The 19,797-nt window shown below is 39.0% G+C and overlaps 3 protein-coding genes across 8 annotated transcripts; 1 reads left to right on the top strand and 2 right to left on the bottom strand.

The window, feature by feature from the left end:
* The first annotated feature begins 986 nt into the window (after positions 1 to 986).
* LOC131320098 (uncharacterized) lies at positions 987 to 5,256 on the top strand. 4 transcript variants are annotated; one of them, XM_058350684.1, is made up of 8 exons: positions 987 to 1,143; positions 1,412 to 1,473; positions 1,571 to 1,654; positions 3,098 to 3,152; positions 4,323 to 4,458; positions 4,584 to 4,634; positions 4,714 to 4,844; positions 4,982 to 5,256. In XM_058350684.1, the coding sequence occupies exons 1-7, from the start codon at positions 1,038 to 1,040 to the stop codon at positions 4,811 to 4,813; spliced, it is 594 nt and encodes a 197-aa protein (XP_058206667.1). In that variant the 5' UTR covers positions 987 to 1,037; the 3' UTR covers positions 4,814 to 4,844; positions 4,982 to 5,256. The 4 variants fall into 4 exon arrangements, with proteins under 4 accessions (XP_058206667.1, XP_058206665.1, XP_058206666.1 ...); XM_058350682.1 differs by having other exon boundaries at positions 4,940 to 5,256; XM_058350683.1 differs by having other exon boundaries at positions 4,714 to 4,852.
* A 712-nt stretch (positions 5,257 to 5,968) lies between these two features.
* LOC131320096 (large ribosomal subunit protein eL31-like) lies at positions 5,969 to 8,209 on the bottom strand. Of its 2 annotated transcripts, none has more exons than XM_058350679.1 (3): positions 8,064 to 8,209; positions 7,811 to 7,935; positions 5,969 to 6,517 (listed from the first exon to the last, which is right to left on the bottom strand). In XM_058350679.1, exons 2-3 carry the CDS (start codon positions 7,891 to 7,893, stop codon positions 6,238 to 6,240), a joined length of 363 nt encoding a protein of 120 aa, XP_058206662.1. In that variant the 5' UTR covers positions 7,894 to 7,935; positions 8,064 to 8,209; the 3' UTR covers positions 5,969 to 6,237. The 2 variants fall into 2 exon arrangements, with proteins under 2 accessions (XP_058206662.1, XP_058206663.1); XM_058350680.1 differs by having other exon boundaries at positions 7,811 to 7,932; positions 8,064 to 8,207.
* Positions 8,210 to 8,981: 772 nt separating this feature from the next.
* On the bottom strand, positions 8,982 to 19,021 carry LOC131320095 (zinc protease PQQL-like). Of its 2 annotated transcripts, none has more exons than XM_058350677.1 (21): positions 18,655 to 19,021; positions 17,085 to 17,331; positions 16,882 to 17,007; positions 16,506 to 16,643; positions 16,272 to 16,406; positions 15,883 to 16,140; positions 15,674 to 15,811; positions 15,507 to 15,576; positions 15,201 to 15,414; positions 14,859 to 14,964; positions 14,465 to 14,698; positions 13,690 to 13,854; positions 13,458 to 13,607; positions 13,260 to 13,351; positions 12,545 to 12,626; positions 12,339 to 12,422; positions 12,136 to 12,252; positions 11,949 to 12,059; positions 10,675 to 10,755; positions 9,663 to 9,857; positions 8,982 to 9,411 (listed from the first exon to the last, which is right to left on the bottom strand). In XM_058350677.1, exons 1-21 carry the CDS (start codon positions 18,861 to 18,863, stop codon positions 9,334 to 9,336), a joined length of 3,030 nt encoding a protein of 1,009 aa, XP_058206660.1. In that variant the 5' UTR covers positions 18,864 to 19,021; the 3' UTR covers positions 8,982 to 9,333. The 2 variants fall into 2 exon arrangements, with proteins under 2 accessions (XP_058206660.1, XP_058206661.1); XM_058350678.1 differs by having other exon boundaries at positions 17,085 to 17,326; positions 18,655 to 18,795.
* Positions 19,022 to 19,797: the final 776 nt, after the last annotated feature.

Raw genomic sequence — 19,797 nt, 5'->3', positions numbered from 1 at the left:
GCTTAAATCATGTCCATATTGTTTGTAGACTCACGTTAAAAAAAGAAAAAAAAAAGAGAGTAGAAGATTACAACATAATGATAAACACAATCTTTTCAATGTCATGCTCTTTTCTTTTGCCTTAACCTCTTGACGTGGTCGGAGTTATCCCCGACATTTTCTCTATTCTATGAACTCTTACTTTGAAATCGGATGTGGTGGAATTTACCCCCAACATCCTTTCTATTCTCTCAACCCTTACTTCGAGATTGGATGTGGTGTGATCTCTTACTTTGAGATTGGGTGTAGTGTGATTTATACCCCACATCTTCTCCATCCTCTCGACCCTTACTTTGAGATTGGATGTGGTGTGATTTATCCCCAACATTTTCTCTATTCTCTCAACCTTTACTTTGATATCGTGATTAAATATGTCGTGATTAATTAGTCTATCAAGTTTTATTCACAACTAGAATCCTATGTTTCGATTGGAGCTAGTAATTTTTAGAAGAACACTCCAAAAAATATTTCAAAAATTAACGGATGGTTAGATAATTTTTATGAAACTCAAAAGTAGAACCCATATGTCACTGTACATTATGTCTTCCGTACATTTTCTCTTTCTGTAGCCATACAGTAATGCTACCCATACAGATTTTGTGCACAGATTTTTTGTGGGGCTTACTACGGGTCTCACACAAATAATCCGAGCCGTTCATTAAATGTCAAACGTTTTTTCAAGGGCCCTCGCAAAAAATCAGCTCAATCTGATATCTATAAGTCTTTGATTCAATCATTTAACTTTTCATTATCCTGAGATTTGAATGAAAAGTTAAATGATTAAATCAAGCATTTATGAGTATCGGATTGAGCTGAATTTTTTCGGGGGCCTTTGAAAAAATGTTTTACATTTAATGAACGGTTCGGATTATTTGTGTGGGACCCGTAGTGAGCCCCACAAAAAATCTGTGCACAAAATCTGTGTGTGTAGCATTACTGGTACCCATATCATTAGCTTCGAGGAGAGGAGAGGAGAGGAGAGGGAGAGAGAGAGAGCGATGAAGAAGCTGGCGAGAAAATGGAAGAAATCGGGCGATGGAGATGGGGACGACGACCGACTCTCTCTTCCCACTCGCGACGATTTCCATCCCATTGACACCCAAGGTCTCTCTCTCTCTCTCTCTCTCTCTCTCTCATCTACATATGCAAACACATAACTATACTAGGCACACGCGATAGCATTTGCAAATTGTATTATGCTAAGAGAAAAATGGAAAAATCTTCAACTGAGATGAATCTCTAATGAAACCTGATTTGTGAAATTAGAAAAGAGGAGAGAAGAAAGCAGCTGTTTATATGTTTTTAGCTGAAATGGGATAAGGGTTTTAATTGGAGATAACTGATAGTTAATTTAGTCTGTTTGACACCACAGAGCAAGAGGAGTTGGTTCGGTCGCTCGAAAAGAATCAAGCTCAACATTCTCGTTTATGGAGGGTATGTTCTGCAAATCATTTGCTCTGATTTATTCAACTTGATTATTGGGATTATGTATGCATGTGTCTGTTAGAATAATGCGGGTGAATGCTTGTAGGGAGTGTTTGCAGCCATTCTGTGTTGTTACTCTGGGTTTCTCATCTACTCAATCTATCAACAGGCTTTGTCTCCTTGGGAACTGGTATTCTCAAATTTTCACCCTCCAACTCTATATGGCCTTCTTATGTGTTTTTCACTTTCCAGTGGAAGATACTTTTTGTGGTATGGTTGAGTGAAACTTGTACCAATGGCATGACTGATTGTCCGGGTTAAACACTGGGTTGTATTACAAGATCCAGTGGACTGCATTCGTGGAGTTTGAATGCCACAATTGGAGAAGGGATTTCGTATACTTTTCTCAATACACTGGATGGACAATTCCTTGGGAATGTGGCATTAGTATTTAGGGGGGTTCCCGCTAAACCATAAAGACTAAATGGTCAAAAACTCATGTTTTTACGGATTTCTAGATAGGTCATTCTCCTCATCTACATCAACTAAAGTACTGTTTAGCGGGAACAACTTGACTATTGTCATTAGCATGTAGTCCAATAATATAGCGGAAAGCGGAAACGCACCCTTAGTAGTCACCTCACTGTTAGTCCGGTGGGATTACTCATTACATGGTCTCTTATCAACAGGCTTTGTCTCCTGGGAACTGGTATTCTCAAATTTTCAGCCTCCAACTCAGTATAGCCTTTGTATTTATTTATCAGTTTCTAGTGGAATGTACTTTGTGCAATGGTTTAAATTTGGAGACAGCTAGTTAGTGCAAAACGGGTAGTCGGGTACCGAGGGCCTGATTGATTGTCGGGGTTGAACATAAGATTGGACTACAATATCAAGTGGACTGCATTTGTGGAGTTTGAATGTAACAACTAGAGAAGGGATTACGTATCTGTTGGACAACTATTCTCGCTACATTGGAGTCATTGGATTACAATATCAAGTGGACTGTCTTTTCTTTTAGTGATAAAAAGAAATTGGACTGACAATACTTGGGAATAGGGCATTAGTACTTAGCATTCACCTCACTAGTAGTCAGGTAGGATTACTCATTACGTGCTCTCTTATTATTAGCCCGACAAGTCAAAGATGACCTGAGATTAGTGAAATATCTAGTATTGCGTCATCAATGACTACCTCATGGATGTTCTAAATCAGTCAATCAAAAAATGCAGTTGTAGGACCTTATTAGCACAATACATAGAAGCATTCGGGTTCATTTATGGTTGCCTTTTCCCCCCATGTCCAGCCTGTATTAGATGTGAGCTATTTTCTAGTATTACTTATATTTTCAATATATTGTTAGTATGCTACCTCTTTCATAGGGCAAGAAGCTTTACGTAGTAGTAGGCCTAGGAAAATCATAGCTGGCTATTTACTTATGGTTGTATTTTTCTTAGTAGGAATTTATAGCTGTATTTGTTTTGGGTCAATCCTACTTTAATGGTTACCCTTGACTCTGGAGAGATGGCCACAGTTGAAGGAAGCACTAACTTGATTATTGCAGCGTGCAATAGATAGTTTCGTCTATTGTTGTGCTAGTGTGACTGAACTATGTTTGTTGTCCTTTGGTGAACAGCGTTATCATGCTTACTTCATGGAGGAGGTTGACTCATGGATCGTGATATCTGCAGGTTTGTTTTCCACTTTCCCTATTTACTTAGTTTCTTCTCCATCCAATCCTAACTGAGATGTTAAGGCATTAAGTTTCGAAAATATTTGTTGTCTTCTTTGATTCACATATTGCAAAATAGATTGAAATAGTTTTAAAAAGTCATTACAAGTTCCATCAGCTTGTTAGAAAAACATTTAGCTTCATCAGCATGTTCAAAAGGCAGTGGTTCACTCATTATTTCACCACACCTTTCACTTGGGCAGACTTCTCTAATGTGACACATTTCTGATCTTTAGTTGAATTGATTGGCCTGTTCCTTCATATTTTGCTCAGCTAGTTAATGCTCTGTGTGTGGGAGTTGGGACAAGTATGATTTGGGGTTATGTTCCTGCGCCACTTCAGTCCATTCTTTCTAATCAATGTGACGTGAATCATTTACTGGCTTTGTCTCCCCTTTATCGTGATACTCATCTTTACATTTGTTACGGGTATAACATTTGTCAGCGAGTCTAGATCTATGAAGGTTTTGGACTTTTTTTTCCTTCTCTGCATAATGTGTCACCTTTTTCGTGCCTGTTCCTTCGATTGTGAGCACAATATGCCATCACAGGATGTTAGTAAAACGAAGTTTGGGGTTGCTGTGTAGTTGATTAGTTGGTACACTCGGTACAAAATGTGTTACTCAAACTAGTGAAGATCACTTATCAACCTTTTACAAACAGAGATCACTGTTCCCAAACTAGTGAGTTGTGATATCAGAATGTCTGATTTGGAAGACTTCTACATCGCTTTATTAGCATGTACAGGTTGTGAAAGAACAGTGATCGCTGAGCAAACATGTCAGGAAATGTTATCGCCTTGTATATGTATAGGTTGTGATATCATAATGTCTGATAAGCATACATGTCACTTTGTTCTTTTACAAGTTTTGACAAAAAAAATTTACTCTCTGCACGGTTCTCAATAAGTTTATTTATCTCTCTCCACACACTACCACTAAGTACATCTAATTTTTTTCTCAAAACCAAACAAAGTGACTGGGGGTATATTTTGCAAGTACTGTTCTAAAAGTTGGGCCATTTACTTTAGTAGTCAAAAGAGATGCCCACCAAAGATTGCATATCTTAGATGGTTGTGGAAGTTAGGTATGGTCTTAAAGAATGTCTCACTAACTGCAGTCATTTGACAGATTGGGCAGCTGTTGCAGCGTGTTCAATAGCTATTGCTGGGCTACTTATTGATTCAAAATATCACAGAAGATGGCTTTGGTATTCCTGCTTTGGTGGCCTTTCTGTGGCTGTATTCTGGTTGTATCACATGTCGAGGTAAATCAGTTATGCCAAGAAATGGATTGTTGTCCTCTTAAAAAATGTTGACAATCTAGCCGGATCACAATTACTTCCAAAACAAAAATAACTAAGAGAAATTTACCTCACATTTGTTTGTGTAGATTGCCGAGGTTCAGGTGGGATGTTGTCTGGCTACCCTTGGGGCCTCTATGGTACGTCCTCTTATGCACCAATGTTTTCATGAATAAGACTACTTAAATCGAAAGTCCTACTCATACTTCAAAATTGCAGTGGAGCTGGAATTTGCCTGTATGTGGACCATCTGCTTGACGAGTCATCTGAAGAAGTAAAAAAGCTTCGAGGCTACATGTATGCTTATAAAGCGATGTAGAAGTCTTCCAACCTATACAGAAAGGAACGAGGTAGATAGGTGCGGTCTAATAGTCACTGTGGTTTTGGGAAATGACATGTAAATCTCATGGTTCACGAATGGTTAACGTGCAATCGGTTTGTACAGATAAGGAAACCTGTGTTCTCATCTTCAATTCTGCTGCTGCAGATTGGCTAGTCAAGTATTTTTCCTTTGGTGCATGCGAAAATGCAAAAGCTTCTTCTGCAATAGGGATACACGTTTGTTTGGTTGATGTCCTGTTTCCCCATCTTCCTCAGCTGGGATCACTTTTGATTGTAACAGTTAGCATCACGACTTCTTGAACCTCTGTGTATTTCTCGAAAAATTCTGGGTGTCTACCAGTGCTTCCAGACAAGATGAGCTGGCTGGCAAGCAGGGTTGCTCAATGATTGGGCTTAAGAATAAGGTTGCACTTGGTTGCATAACTTTTGTTGATTAGCTTGGTTTAACTTAGCATCCAAGTGGCTACTAATTGAGTGAAATTTGAGAATCTCACCACATCAATGAGGTTGAAAACATTATTCAGCTCGTCTCTTTTAACGAACAAGATCATCCCATTTATATTAAAAAACACCTACAATCTCGACTGGCTTCTGAAATTAGTCATCTCGAGGCACTTCATCCCAAGCAGCTTTCTTCATTTTACAACCGGGCAACGGTCATTGCTAATATTTCTTCAAAGTTATCTCCACAAATATTATGGTGAAGAGTAGGGGGAACATAGGAGCAATGAAATAAACACATTTCAGGCTCAGCTCCATATATGCCAACTTTCTATTTTTTGCACATACAAGAATTTTCTTTTCAATCTTTCCTATCACAAGATTTAAAACTGCAAACTCCCGCCGTCCCATTTCGTTTGTCCATTTTTGTTATTGGTGTCGTTCTTTAAACGCTTATGTCCCAATCTACAATGCTTTTCATAATTTTAAAAATTTCGTATTATAGACTTAATCGAGAACTATCAAACAATATTCATATTTCATTTTTTTAGAGATTTATTGAAAACTGACACGAACATCAAAAAAGGACAAACAAAATGGGACCTCTCTTATGCAACCTGATGCAACTAAGAACATGCATCATTGGATTAAAAAAAAAAAAACCATGCATCACCAAACTGAAAACAAAGCAGAGGACAACTGCATTTTCTTTAGAACCACAAGTGGCAAGAGCAGAAGAGACATATTGGGAATGGTAGCTACCCTTTAAACGGGTTGAAGAAGAAAGTCATGCCAAAACAGAAGCACTAACATAATGTATTACTACAACCAAACCACCGAAGTCTGTGCCATGCTCAAACCAATAATGCATCAAATATCAGAAAACAAAACCAGTCTTGTACTCTCAACACTACCCAAAATTCTCATGTATCATTAGCGCTGAATATGGCAGGAAGGTAATCAATCGTCTTCTTCGATGACCTTGGTGCCAAGCCCCTTCAGCCCTTCTGTTGGGATTTCAGCAACGGTGACGAGAGAGTACAGCTCTTCCTTTGCATCTTCATCATCATTTCTCTTGCGGGCAATGCGAACCCTAACCCGCCTCGGGACACTTCGGATACCCCTGCTCCAGACGTACTTGTTCAACTTGACGTCCACTCTCACATCCTTTGTACCCATGGCATTCTGTGCAAATTTCCTGATCTCCTTTATGGCTTTAGGAGCCTTCTTCTTGAATGTGCTGTTATTATCAATGATAATACATTATAACACATGAGATATCCTTTCTCTTCATAGCACAGAACAAATCATACTAATTTAATGGTTTCAAGATAGTTCTTTACATGATGCTTCAACGTTCTCTCAAATTATAGGCATTTTAACGACTGAAACAAAAAAAAAAAAAGGCAAAAGAAATGTGCATAGAAGCATACAAAAAGCTGCAAACACAGTACAGAAGACTGCAATACAACCACCATCGTGCAATTGTCGATAATATGCACCACTACCAGGCATAGTTTTGTACAGAAAAGAATGAGACATATCAAACAGTGCAAGGTTGTTTCTTCAGTCTATTGACACAGTTGCTTAGACACCCAAGGAGGTTTTCCATGCAACGACCAGCATGCAGAGAATAAATGAGCTATATTCTTATGGCTCGATATAAGAATCCCATCTTCAGACCCTTTCAGCTTGCGATGCATAGGAATATACACGAAGGAGACAAAAAGTAGACATTGACCACGTCAAACGCTAACGCCCAAGTGTCAACCTTTTCAAACGTTCTTTATAAGCAAAATACAGAAACATGTGTCCAGACGTGCCCCCCACTCCAACACAGAGGAGTGGATCTCCTACAGTTAAAACAGCAGAGTACATTTGTTTGAGGCTAGGGGATGACAACTTCCTCCATCCCGTCCCCATATCCAACCTCCCCGCCCCGATCCGTGAGGGTATCCCCGATCTGATAAGCAAATGGGGGTGGGAGTGGGGGTGGTATTTGATTCCCTGCAATGTATATATCTTTTAACTCTCATCACTCATCAAAATCTTGTTTTCTTAGCCAAACACTCTGAAAGAACAAAGTTAGTGAGAATTACAACAGTGAACAGGACCCAATTATTCCCAACCCCGGTGCATCTCCCCGATTTTTTCCCGGTCCCACTCCGCACCGATAAAGAACTGGGCAGGGACAGGAGACTGTAAATCCGACTCTGACCTGCCCCATTGCCATCCCAGAGGCAAATACACTGCATCAATATGAAAAACACAACAAATATCAAGTGATCACCTATTCACCTTCAACCAAACACATTCGAAGACATCTTCCTGAACCTAAATTACAATCGGAAAGTTGGACCTTTCCTCAGCAACTAAAAAACATTTGATGAAATGCGTAAAATAGTGAGCCAATTCATCATCGCGGTAACGGATACAACCAAGCAGCAAACTCAAAAGGCAAACAAAATCGGACTCAAGTACATCGATACATATAACTCATGCGGTTCGACGGAAGAGAGATTGGTGTGTGTACCAGCCGTGCAGACGCTTGTGGAGGTTGATGGTGTACTCCCTGGTCACCACCTCTTCCTTTCTTCCTTTCGTCTTGTCCACCATTTTCGCTCTTTTCTCTCTTAGCTCACTCCTCAGCTATGCCTGCTGCACAAACGAGGCCCTAGCTTTACTTCGTGTAATTAACTTAGATCTTCTATGTACGAAGAATCAATTACGAAACAACAAAGATAAAGATTCATTCAGAGAGAGAGAGAGAGAGAGAGAGAGCAGACCTGTGGGTTCGGAGGACGGAGCGGAGAGGAGGCGAAAGTCGAGTTAATTAAAATGGACGAGATGGCAAAACCCTAATCGTATACCCTAGCAGTATTTGGACCATAAGCAGTATTTGGGTTGGTTTGGGCCTGGCCTGGTATTGTTTTTACCAAGGCCCAACCTTGTAGCATCCTGTTTTTTTTGTTCTTTCCTAATATATTGTATATATTGGTGGGAGGTTAGCCGGGGTGAGAGGGTTAGTGGGTTAGTCCATAGGGGATCCAGAAGTTTGTCCATAACTCTGAATCCCAAACGCCTTTGTTGAGACTCGAACCTTGATCTCCCTTGTGAGAGGCTGAGTACGGGAGGATCCGGAGATAACTGCTGGACTACAAGCTCTTTGGTGCATCGTATTAGTATAGTAATGTACATTCTGATTTGATTTGATGTTTTTTTATCTGTACATTCCGATTTGATGTAAATACTAGTATTATTTTGGATGTCTTACTGGTAAATCTCAGAAACACTTTGTTTGCAAGAGTAAAGCTCCTACGTTTAACTTTTTTCTAAATTCAAAATATGTGGAAGCTTCATGCACTTGGATACGCCCTTTTACGTCCAAGTAGTAGTAACTTTTTTTGCCAATTAAAAAAAAAAACAACAGACACTACACCAACCATTTAAGATATAGAATGAAAGACTCAAATAACTTACGATCAATTCTTGCTTTCGGTAAGATTTGGCCTGTTGAACTCTTAATGAAGTGTAGAAAATTGAATGGTTAGTGTGCTTTTTATGAACCGTGCCAGGGACATATTATAGATATCTGAACAAGTGCTCTCTAAAACGAGAACAGAAAATAAAAACAACATCATAGGTTACAATTGAAGCAGTTTCTCCCAAAAGATGGTGAATAGATAGGTCGATTTCAAATAGAATCAATTTGAAACTTCCAATCGATTTTATTATAACGAGGCGTAACATACTAATATTACAACAGAAGAGAGCGCCCGATGAAGTGCTCTTCACTATTCTACTGGTACAAGGGAGACCATAATTCTAAATCTTGTGAACGGTTGTAGTAATAAATTAAGAACACTGTTGCTTTAGCAATGAATAAATTTTATCAAAATTGATCCGACAATGAAATTCCAAGTCAGAGCTGTTCCTCTTAACAGAACCATCGATAGCATTCCTCAGCAGTTCCGACTCACAGATTGAATGAATGGATATGTGCTCTTCCATCATTTGGTAATCTAGTTGTTTAAACCTCATTTAACATATGTACTCTTACGATTTGAGGGTACTCCTTGAATATCTCCACAAACTAAGAACCATAACCGTCAAGCCAGCGATGCCTGCTAAAATCTGCCGCCACCACACATGAAAAGAGACGTGAGAGATTGTAGATTTCCAGAAATCAATTACAGGTGTGAATTGCTATGAATCATACAATTATATAAAGTACTCCAATAAAATAAAGAGCAACGACAAAAGTGGACATCCATGGGGTGGTCTAAGAAATTCAATGAAATTCTCTTGCAACATGTGGCAAGTGAGAATGAGATTTCCAAAAACGAATAGGTACACAACAATGACAGAAGAATCATATGACTAACCATTGCATCTCTACCATAATGGTTTGGCACAGAACGGATGAATGACCTTAACCGCTTAAAACGAGATGCCCAAGGCATCAGGATCACTACAGTGTACTGCTTTTTGCAAGGGAAGGGCAGTATCCGTTGTAATGCCAACTGGGCTGTTAACGGGGTCAGAGAATTTCTAACTTTGGAACGACCCTCATCTTGAACCTGCACCACAACATCATCACCCACAGTGAAAAGTTAAAGGCTAGAAAGAAAGAATTTTTTCTGAACCCACATAAGTGAAAAAAATGGCTTAGATATAGATGGCAAGAATTCTAATAATGGGAGTAGTAGCTAATGGAACATGACAAAGAATCTGCTCAAGTTACATACTCACACAACTAAACTACTCCAAATCTCCACCAAAACAATTCTTTCCAAAACGAGGGAAAAATCAGGTCTGAAGCAACATCAGCCATGATTCAACAACAATAACAGGTAACCATCAATGCAGGCTAAGTTCTAAACTTCCAATATATTACCTTGCATTTGTTTGGGAGAGAGATCCTTTTGGGTACGCGTGTAGATTGCATAGTAAGAGAGTTGCATAAATAAGAACAGATATTGGATAGGCGCAAACTTAAAAGTTGAAAAGGCAACATAATGACAGATGGAATTTTTTTATCTGACACCAAATCCTAAAAACTATGTGCTATGTTGATTTACTGATGCCATACCAACCTATCAAATATAACCTACTTTGTGTTGCCAACTTGCCGTAACAGGCCTGGTCTAGTCACAAATCTTGGATAGTTATCATGAGATGACCACTCATCATGCCCCGAAATAGTTCTTAAAAATACTTCACCGTTGCTTGTTGCTGTTCATATTATCAAGAAAGGCGATTGACTCTACCATAGTATGGGTGAGATTGACAGCAACAGAATAGCTAACAAGGTACTGAAAACTAAATTACTGTGGAAACCTAATTAGACGCAGATGCAACAAAAGGCAGTAGAAATGCAAGACCCTTGTGACTAACCTCAAAAGAAGTGCCAACGTCACCAGTATAGATCCTTGACTGGTAGCTGCGTAAAATTCTATCCAACCAGTAGTAATTCTCCTGCAAGAGCATATCAAATGGTCTGAGACCAGAATTGGTGCTTTTATCCTACTTGTGTATGGCCAAGGTATGAAGGCGACAATGCATCAGCAGGTGAAAACTAAACTGTCTACGAGTTCACTGTTCTCTCAATAAAAACAAGCATGACAAATGTCTACGAGTTCATTGTTCATGGCTCCTGTCACAGCCTAATGTGAGCCTTTACCACTAGCTAATATGTGAACCAAATGAACTACCCTAACTGAGACTACTAGTTCCTTCTTTGTCTAATTTATGGAAGCCAACTGAAACAAGAGGTGGGAAAAGAGCTTAGATTTAGGACCAGAAACCTCTGGCAACTGAAATCTGATGGAATGACAAGGGGAAGATTTAAAAGTAAATTTAAAAATGAAAGACGAAGGGAGCACAAAGCAAGACAAAAAGAGAAGAGTCAGCAGCATGGAATAGCTTTTATTTAGAGTGGAGAGGGAAAACTGGTCCAGTTTATCCTTGCTCTTCAGCAGCAAGGTACAGTTTAGTTTACATAAAGGTATCAATATTCAATAGTTGTGCTTGCCAACGTACAAGGTTGGTCAGTTAACAGAACCATTCAGAACTTTCTCCTTTCTTCTATTTTGTTTCCAAATTGGAATTTCAACGTCGTAGGCACAGTATCAATTCAGGTATTTTAACCATTTTTATCGCGTAGGATACTGAACTTTCGCATTCGAAAAATATTCCACGAGGGATCTTGGTCGCTGCTGTAGCTAACTAAGGCAGTCTCTCTGAGTCAGTGCTGCTTCCCATTCGTCGAATGCCGGCTGCTCTTATTCCCGATTGGACAACTATCAAAGCTAAGGGGGTACTCGGAACCGGATCCTAGAACCTTCCTTTCAGTTTTCCTGTTAAACTGGTCAGTAACAGTACCAATGCAAAGTTTCTTGTCACTCTGCTTATTTGTTCTAACAAGGTGTCACTCTGCTTATTTGTTCTAACAAGGTATTTGGGCTTCAAAGATCACCAATCTCAGGCAAAATATATTTTTCTATTACTACATCCAAGATTGTTAGTTCTTCGTTCGGCCTCCTAAGGAAAATAAAGAGCATCACGGCAATACAAATGTGGGGTTGATCTGTGATGCCTTCAAATTCCCTCTTCTTTGCTTTGGAAAACAACTGGAAAACAAATAATCAAAGTAAAGATATTGTACAAACCTGCAATCCATTTTCATGGGCCCTTTGCTCAATTTCAAGTATGGTTGAAACATCATCATCTGAAGGTCCTTCCTCTTGGAGACGTAATATTTCATCCAAAGCCAGATCCACCTGCAACAAATGTTGCACAACTATGTTAATTATGCACTCATTTAATTGACCAATAACACAAGTACGGTGAACATACCAGTGTGTTGGAGATATCTGGATCACAAGAGAAATTTACACCAATATCCCCACGAACATCACTAGTTCTTGAAGGTTTATTACCACCAAGGAATACAGAAACGCCGGCAGAGTATATCTGGAGTGTAATACATGGTACAAAGAATCAGCCCAGATAAAGTTGAAAATAACACCAAACCAACTACAAAATACATGCATGCACACCTGGCCATACTTGAAACGGAGAACCTGAATAATCTTAGTCTCTAGAAGTTTGCTCAGAAAACCAACAAAGTGAATGTCTTCCATCTATGACAAACGCAAAAACAGGCAAGAAACAACCATCTTTAAAGAAAAGAAATTCAGAAACTATTACTGGTGAACCCTAGTCAGTATCAACCTTTGAACATAGAGCTAAAAACTCTAAATACCATGGTTTCATTTTTCAGTTCGACAGGAAAGCATAGCTGCACTGAACATTGTGCCTCCACCATAGGGCTGCGAACAACTTCTCTACAAGCACAAAGAGGGGGCGTTAGATGGACATCTCAGTTCCATCATAAAGATTATCTATGTGAGTTTCGGTATAAATATACAAAGACACATATCATCCACGCATAAAACGATAAAGAGATTACAGAACATTGGGTGGTCGATCAGGGATGCAAAAGATGAATGGTTTGAGTCAAAAGTTGAAGCCATTGAGAATTCCAGAAAAACAATGTGCCCAATGAATTAACCCAACACTCCCTCTCTGTTGTCCTAAGTACCTAGAATGCGGATCGTTCCAGTTCGAGAAATGAGAACATGGTACGCCACATGCCCTAAATCCTGGAACGACAGGGGTCGGCTTCCATTGTTTACAATCCAAGAACGTTCTTCTTTCAAGAGAATAACATCCCATGAATTTAAGTATGTTTCATGTAACACACATTTGTAGAACCATTATAATCAACTTTTCTCATCTTTGGTCTTCATAGGGAAATTTTCGGATCGCTAAGTTCAGTCTTGGAACATAAGTGTACCACATTCAGAACGCTTGTTCTAAAACGTAATTCGCGTTTTCTGGTAACATACTCATAACAATTGGACATTGATAATGGTAATGCAATCGAATAGATGAAACACAAGTAGATAGAGACCTACCTAATTATGGTTGAAGGAAAAGTGAAAGGCAACCCTTTGAGGTCATCACGGTTGAACTGAAAAATGGGTTCACGAGGCCTTGGAATTCCACCCTACATGTTGACAACAAACTCACAATATATAATGGCGTCTTGTAACCTAGCCAGCCTGATAACGGCAATACCAACACTGGCCAACTTGATGAGGAAAGTGACTTACCAAATACTGCAAGACTAAAGGACGTGCAATAGCAGGATCAATATTCCCAACAATCACGACCGTAAAACTCGAAGGATCCTTAAAACAGTTGTTGAAGTATTCACAAGCCTTAAATGGATCAACTTTTTTAATGTCACTAATTCTGATTGGCTGCATAAGAAGAAATTAGCATTACTAACAAGGATAAACCAATTGAAAAAATTGACCATTTAAGCAGGTGGATCAGGCATACCCTAAAGAAATAGGAGTTTCCATAATTGAGTTCCCTCACACGGTTTGCAAATGCAGTGTAAGGATCTCTCTCTTGAGCACGCACTGCTTCCTCTGCCATTTGCATAACTATCTTGATGTCTTCTTCCCCTGGTTCCACATCTGTTGTAAATAGTTGATAAACCAGCTGCCAGAAAGCAAATGTCAAAAGGTCAATACAATTCATATGTAGCAGCACTTCGATTTTGATTTGCTAACCAAATGACTTCAATGAACAAAGACAAAGAAAATAGAAAAGAATGCAAGGAACCATAGTTTCATGCAACCAAACAAGAATCTTAAGCATGTCAGTACTCTCAATGTACATGAGCATGTCTCATGCCACACTTACAGAAATCTTACATGCTGCAATTCTACTTCCCCAATTACATTGCGTATTTACCTAGGGCCCTAGGCATCTATTTCTTAACCATCCAGTGGCATACTACAAGGTCTACTAATCCGAAGGGTTGACGGATAGAACAAACACCTCATGAAGCGGAGGTACCGATTTCAAATTGCATCTTAGGGCCACCTCAAGAATTTTTCCTGGTAGTTAGCTGTTCATGTGGGATGCGGTCTGTGTTCCAAGGAATCTGCTGGTGAAAATTCATGTGTTCAACAATTGCAGATGGGGTAACAGAATACAAAGAACGAGACACAGTAAATACTTTCGTGCAAGGTTCCATATCTCATGTTGGAGACCATTGAGGAAAGAAAACGAAATGCTGGACACTATTAATATCTAGGAGCCGAACCTGCAAGGCAGTTTCCAGGTCTGAAGGTGAGCAGTCACCAGAAAAGGTTCTCATATATGCTCCAAGTTTCGTCCCAACTTCGGCTCTCTTACCAGCAAGCATATCCATTATAACTGATGGTCTATAACCAAAAATACCAATTTCTCCGGCAATGGTTGAACCGGTTGAGCAAGATAAGTACTCTTTTTCAGGCAGTTCAGATAAGCCCCCATATGAGAACCCTGTGAAGAGAACCTATTTAAACAAACTGTTAATAATAGTCACTTGTATGAAATGGCTGATGGCAGAGGACATTCACTCATTATATTGACATGTGAGCACCTAAATTGTTTGATAACAACACAGCTAAATATCTGCCAACATGCTAGCACATAGGGCCAACAAAAATTTATACCTGGTCATCAAAGAAGTCTGTCCTCTTATAGCAAACTCGCATGCCATTTGATAAAATTAGCTCAGTAGCTCCAACATTTGACCATTCAGTTTGCTGCAGCACATGGCTGAAAGCAAAGACATGACCGATGTTAAGTGGACAATTCCAAGAGGCCTAAGAATACTATTAATGGGCCATTGCCTATAGTGACTCTGCATTTAAAAGCTAACCATAGATTAAAAGGAATAAGATATAGGCCCAAAATAAAATGAAATTGCTGCATAATTCCTATTGCTTTAGGTGTTATGGGAATTTCTGTAACACGCATTAGAACAGAAACAAAATACGAGGGAGGAAATCTACCCTGGATTTGGCTTCACGATAACAATCTCTTCTGGGATGTTTTCATCATCCCAAGGAGGAATGCTTCTTTCTTCCTCAAGACAATTGATCTTCGACACAACAGCTTTAAGATCATGCACTGTTGCAGTAGCGTGAGGTTCAATTGTTTTTACAACACAGCTACACGATGTTCGGAAATTCTCAGCATACTTGGACACCTCATGTGCTGATATATCTATTGCAAGCAGAAACGTTATATTAGTATTAACATCTTTTCCTCCCTTGTTTCGTCAAAAATTCAACAATGCCACATTAACAGACACTCACAGGGTATAATAGTTTTCTGAAGTTGTGCTTCGTATTCTACCCCAATGACAGGTTCGTTACGAAGAAAATGCTGGAGGAAAAAACAAAAAACAAAAATGAGTAGAACCCTATCGTACTTCATAAAAACTCCAATTCAATGACCAAACAAATTAATTATTTGTAGATACTTGTAAATATTCATCTCGCAGGCTGGTTGATTGCATTTGATCACGCTCCATATAGGCAGATTCAATCTCTGACATCAACAAGGAGCGAACAACAGAAATTTCACGTTCAGAAAATCCATGTAGCCGAACCCTAGCAACCTGAAATGCAGGGAACTAATAAAGCAAAGAAAAAACCAAGCACGCCCCTGACATAGTGAGTAAATACAAACCTCAATGAGCATGGATTCTAATGCTGCAATTGTCCCTCTCTCTTTACAAGACGAAGTCATTATATAGGCTTTCACTGGGCGAACTAGAACATCTGCAGCAGCAGAGCATGAAAAATACGATGGATCTTTTCTACGAGATATTTTAAAAAACCTCTGGTTCAGAGCATGAAAAAACATGGACTCCGCAAGTAAATTCCTATAGTCCTTCACAGTTTTTAGCTCATCCCCAGGCATCTTACAGCTGATCATCACAGCAGACTGTCATCCAAAAGTTTGAGATCAGTGCTACAAGTAAATTTTTCACGTGCTACATAAATGCTCTTGCATGTTGATGCATACTGGACAGAACTACTCTACATGATTAGATGGAAAATCCAGAGGACACTAACCCCAGCAGCTTCGGATTCAATGAAACATGAAAAACGGGGTTCTTCGTGAGATGGAACTGGGAAGTATGGTAAGAGTGGAGGTTCAGGTGCTGACATTTTATCTCCAAAATGTGTCCTTATTAACTCAACTACATTCTGCCACATAGAGAGAGAGAGAGAGGGCAAAGTTAAGAACATTCAACAGCAAGTATACATTGTTGTGTAAAGGAACATGTACAAGTTACAAAGTCCAACCTGCGTATCAGAAAAATCTCCAACAGCTATCACCGCCATATTGTGTAGATGGTACCACTTCCTATAAAATTGCTTCACCGTGTCAGCTGAGACTGTCCGGATTACCTTTTCTAACCCAATTGGCAAACGCTCAGCATACTGCAACAAAAAATTTGGGGTTTTACGGGAAGATAAACAATAAACAAACAATGATGGGAACGGCATTAACATAAAAGGGAGTGGATATCATTATTACAGAAGATTCAAGTTGTTGAAAATGAATTTTTACACAAGCTCACAATCATGCTGCAAGTATACAGTATGATGACCATGAAGATAACCTCACCAGTACTTAAGAGTTAAGACTACCGACAAATATGAAGCTACACAGAATTACCTTTGAATCTTCCATCATGAGAACCCAATGTGCATCCTGCATCCTGCCATTTGCATTCCTATTCCCTCTATACTCTTCCATAACAGCCCCTCTTTCTTTCTCCAAATCAGTCATTGAGACTCGCACCTAAATGAAACAGGTAGTAAAAGTAAAAACAATCGAAATTTTTATCCATATAGTAAAACGATGAAGTGGTTTGTTACCTCTGAACTAAATTCTGCCAAGACTGAAATGGCCTGAGATAACAGTTCTGGCTTGTCAACAGGCACAAACAACTCATAAACAGTTTCATCAGAAGATGTGACAGCATTCTGACAAGGGCCAAATTCTGCCCCTATACTTTCAAGAAACTTAACAATATCATGATTGGTGTATTTCTTTGTAGCACTGAAGGCAAGATGCTCGACTATATGAGCAACTCCACGCTCATCCTCCTCTTCCAAAACTGAGCTGCCACATTGAATGCCTCAGATTATTTAAATTAGCAGATCACAAAAATATCTATAATGGAATGACTATAGGCATTTAGGCCATGAGAATGGAAGAGGGTAGCAATTTTATTGCTTAGCAAATGGGAAATTATTTATACTCGCAAGAAAAAGTTGAATTTTTTAAAGTGACAAGCTGAGCCTGCTTAAGAAACAACCTTAATGAAGGGGTTGGCAGTTTCAAGGCCAATGGGAAAGGCTAGAAAAAAGGACAACTGTGCTCTCCTGTATGAAGTAACACGTATGTGAGAGATGAGTTCCTGATTGGCGAGGAAGTAAGAAGTGAAACCCTGGTTGTGTGATGGCTAATAGAAACTGGGTATGTGCATATAGATGTTAAATATGTACATAGCAGCCTAATAGGTAAAATGGATAGGCACAGAATTCTAATTAAGTAGCTTAAGTGCTGAACACGCGTCTTATACAAAATAAGGTAAAAGTGGAACCCAGTTTTGTGTGTTGGGTGCGTGTTATAAAATAACCAAATTTCATGTGTCAGGTGGGCATTATTTAATTTGGGTAATATAACACACATCCAGCACCTCCCTCTCCTCTCAAGTCTCAATAAGAAACCGCTACAGTTAGCAATGCAGCTAACTTCTGACCCATGCAAGTGTAACTTAGCAGCTCTGCTAAAGCATCAAACGGAGCAAATTTGTTCAAGAGTGTTGACAATGCAAAAAACTGTTTTTGTTAACACCAGTAGTGCATGAAAGACTTGTACTGTGAGCAAGGTAACAAGACTGTTATACACTAAAACTTTGACATTAACAAAAAAAGGTTTGGCATTATGCATTATCAATTTCCCTGTACAAGGCTCTTATGCACTACAACTTTTGGCATTAACAAAAACAGTTTGGCATTAGCAGTTTCCTTTGTTCAATGTCGGGATAGGAGCCTACTTTAGAGTAATGCGTGAAGTTCCTGGATGCTATAGAAACAAAATGACTAATGGGGACCAAAATAATTTAATTGCATATATCAGGGATCATTGTGCAATGATCTACTCCCTCCGGCCCAAAATGTTCATCCGATCTGCAAAACGGGATCTTAAAACTAATTCTATTTTTGCAAGGAAAAATCAAATTTTTTTAACAACTCACTGGATATCAATGAGTTCTTTTAATTTGTGAAAAAAATTGAATTTTCTTGAAAAAATATGTATCACTTTTAAGTTACGGTTTTACTACCGGACAAACATACATTTTGGTTTTACTAGCCGATATCGATACAGACAAAACTACAACGACCATCCATAAATTGGATTGCAGCAGAAAGCGCTTACCCAGCTTTGACGGCGAGTGCTAGGGCAGCTCTCATTCTAGGCTTGCAGTTGGATCGAACGTAGTAGCAGAGTCCGTTGTCGAGCCTCCCGTAGTCGACTCCGAAGGGCTTTTCGGATAGGGCGTCGTCCATGTCTATGTTTACTAGTTTCAGCGACCGGAATCCGTGTTTCTTCTTGATCTGCGACGACTCCGCCGGTAGCAAATCCATGATTCTAGAGGGAGAGATGAACGCGGGTACGGATGTGTACTTCTATTTCCCCCTCTCCAACCGGAGAGAAGTGCTAGTGTGGCCTGGTAGTATCAATGGCCTACTGCGGAATCTCTCCCAGTCGTAAACTGTCACTTGGGTAGTTTTAATTCGTGGAGATGTCGGGGTGGGACTTGCGTAAGCAGCCAAATGATTGGAGAAGTTGGAGGCCGGGCCGGGCTCGTTTAGTCTTGGGCTCATTTTTTGTTTTGTGTGTTTTGTTCGAATTTTTTTTTTTGTTAGATTCGTATTATATTTTTTAGATTAATTTAATTTATTTACAAAGTATAAAATTATGATAGAAAGCAAAAAAAGTTTACTAAAGACAAAATCAAATAATAATCTTATTTGTTTAAAGTGGCGTCTTATTTATTTTTTAACATCGGTTTATATTTTTATACTTTTTTGATTCGCATTATTGAGACGAATGATTAACTTCAAAAATTACGATAAAAAATTAGATAAAAAATAAAAAATATCAAGAATAACGAGCAAGTATATCAAATGAGCTATATTTACAAAATTAGGTAAAGTAGAGAAGTAAACCTCCAAAACTCCAATGCAGTAGACTAGCTAAACATAAAGGTAAAATACATTTCTTCAAATGGGCAGGTAAAAATAGCTAAGCACTATTTCTCATCTATCCACTTTTTTATTATCTTCCTAACAATTCTCTCTCTCCCTCTCTCTTCTGCCCTTTTCTCTCTCTTCTATCATATGGGGTAATTTATAATATTTTAATGGAATAGAGAAGATTATGGAGAACATTGGTATAGAATGAAAGTTAAAAGTAGCTAGAAAAATACAATTTGGCACTGTTTAATGGTTAGTTTTCCTGACCATTGGTGTACTTGCTCTTATTACTAATAAACAACGCACCAGGTTTATCCGCTCC

The sequence above is a fragment of the Rhododendron vialii genome, chromosome 3a (genome assembly GCF_030253575.1).
Source record: "Rhododendron vialii isolate Sample 1 chromosome 3a, ASM3025357v1".
NCBI lineage: Eukaryota > Viridiplantae > Streptophyta > Magnoliopsida > Ericales > Ericaceae > Rhododendron > Rhododendron vialii.
Note: the sequence above shows the minus strand (reverse complement) of the source record. Positions and strands in the feature narration are given on the sequence as shown.

Bases quoted from the DNA above. Each gene is read 5' to 3' on its own strand.
- LOC131320098 (XM_058350684.1), top strand. From the start codon at position 1,038: ATGAAGAAGCTGGCGAGAAAATGGAAGAAATCGGGCGATGGAGATGGG. The intron at 1,144-1,411 runs GTCTCTCTCTCT...TTGACACCACAG, and splicing joins CCATCCCATTGACACCCAAG to AGCAAGAGGAGTTGGTTCGG. The intron at 3,153-4,322 runs GTTTGTTTTCCA...GTCATTTGACAG, and splicing joins ATGGATCGTGATATCTGCAG to ATTGGGCAGCTGTTGCAGCG.
- LOC131320095 (XM_058350677.1), bottom strand. From the start codon at position 18,863: ATGGATTTGCTACCGGCGGAGTCGTCGCAGATCAAGAAGAAACACGGA. The intron at 17,008-17,084 runs GTAACAAACCAC...TGTTTCATTTAG, and splicing joins TGGCAGAATTTAGTTCAGAG to GTGCGAGTCTCAATGACTGA. The intron at 10,756-11,948 runs GTTTGTACAATA...ATGCTCTTGCAG, and splicing joins CCCATGAAAATGGATTGCAG to GAGAATTACTACTGGTTGGA.
- LOC131320096 (XM_058350679.1), bottom strand. From the start codon at position 7,893: ATGGTGGACAAGACGAAAGGAAGAAAGGAAGAGGTGGTGACCAGGGAG. The intron at 6,518-7,810 runs GTACACACACCA...TGATAATAACAG, and splicing joins CACAAGCGTCTGCACGGCTG to CACATTCAAGAAGAAGGCTC.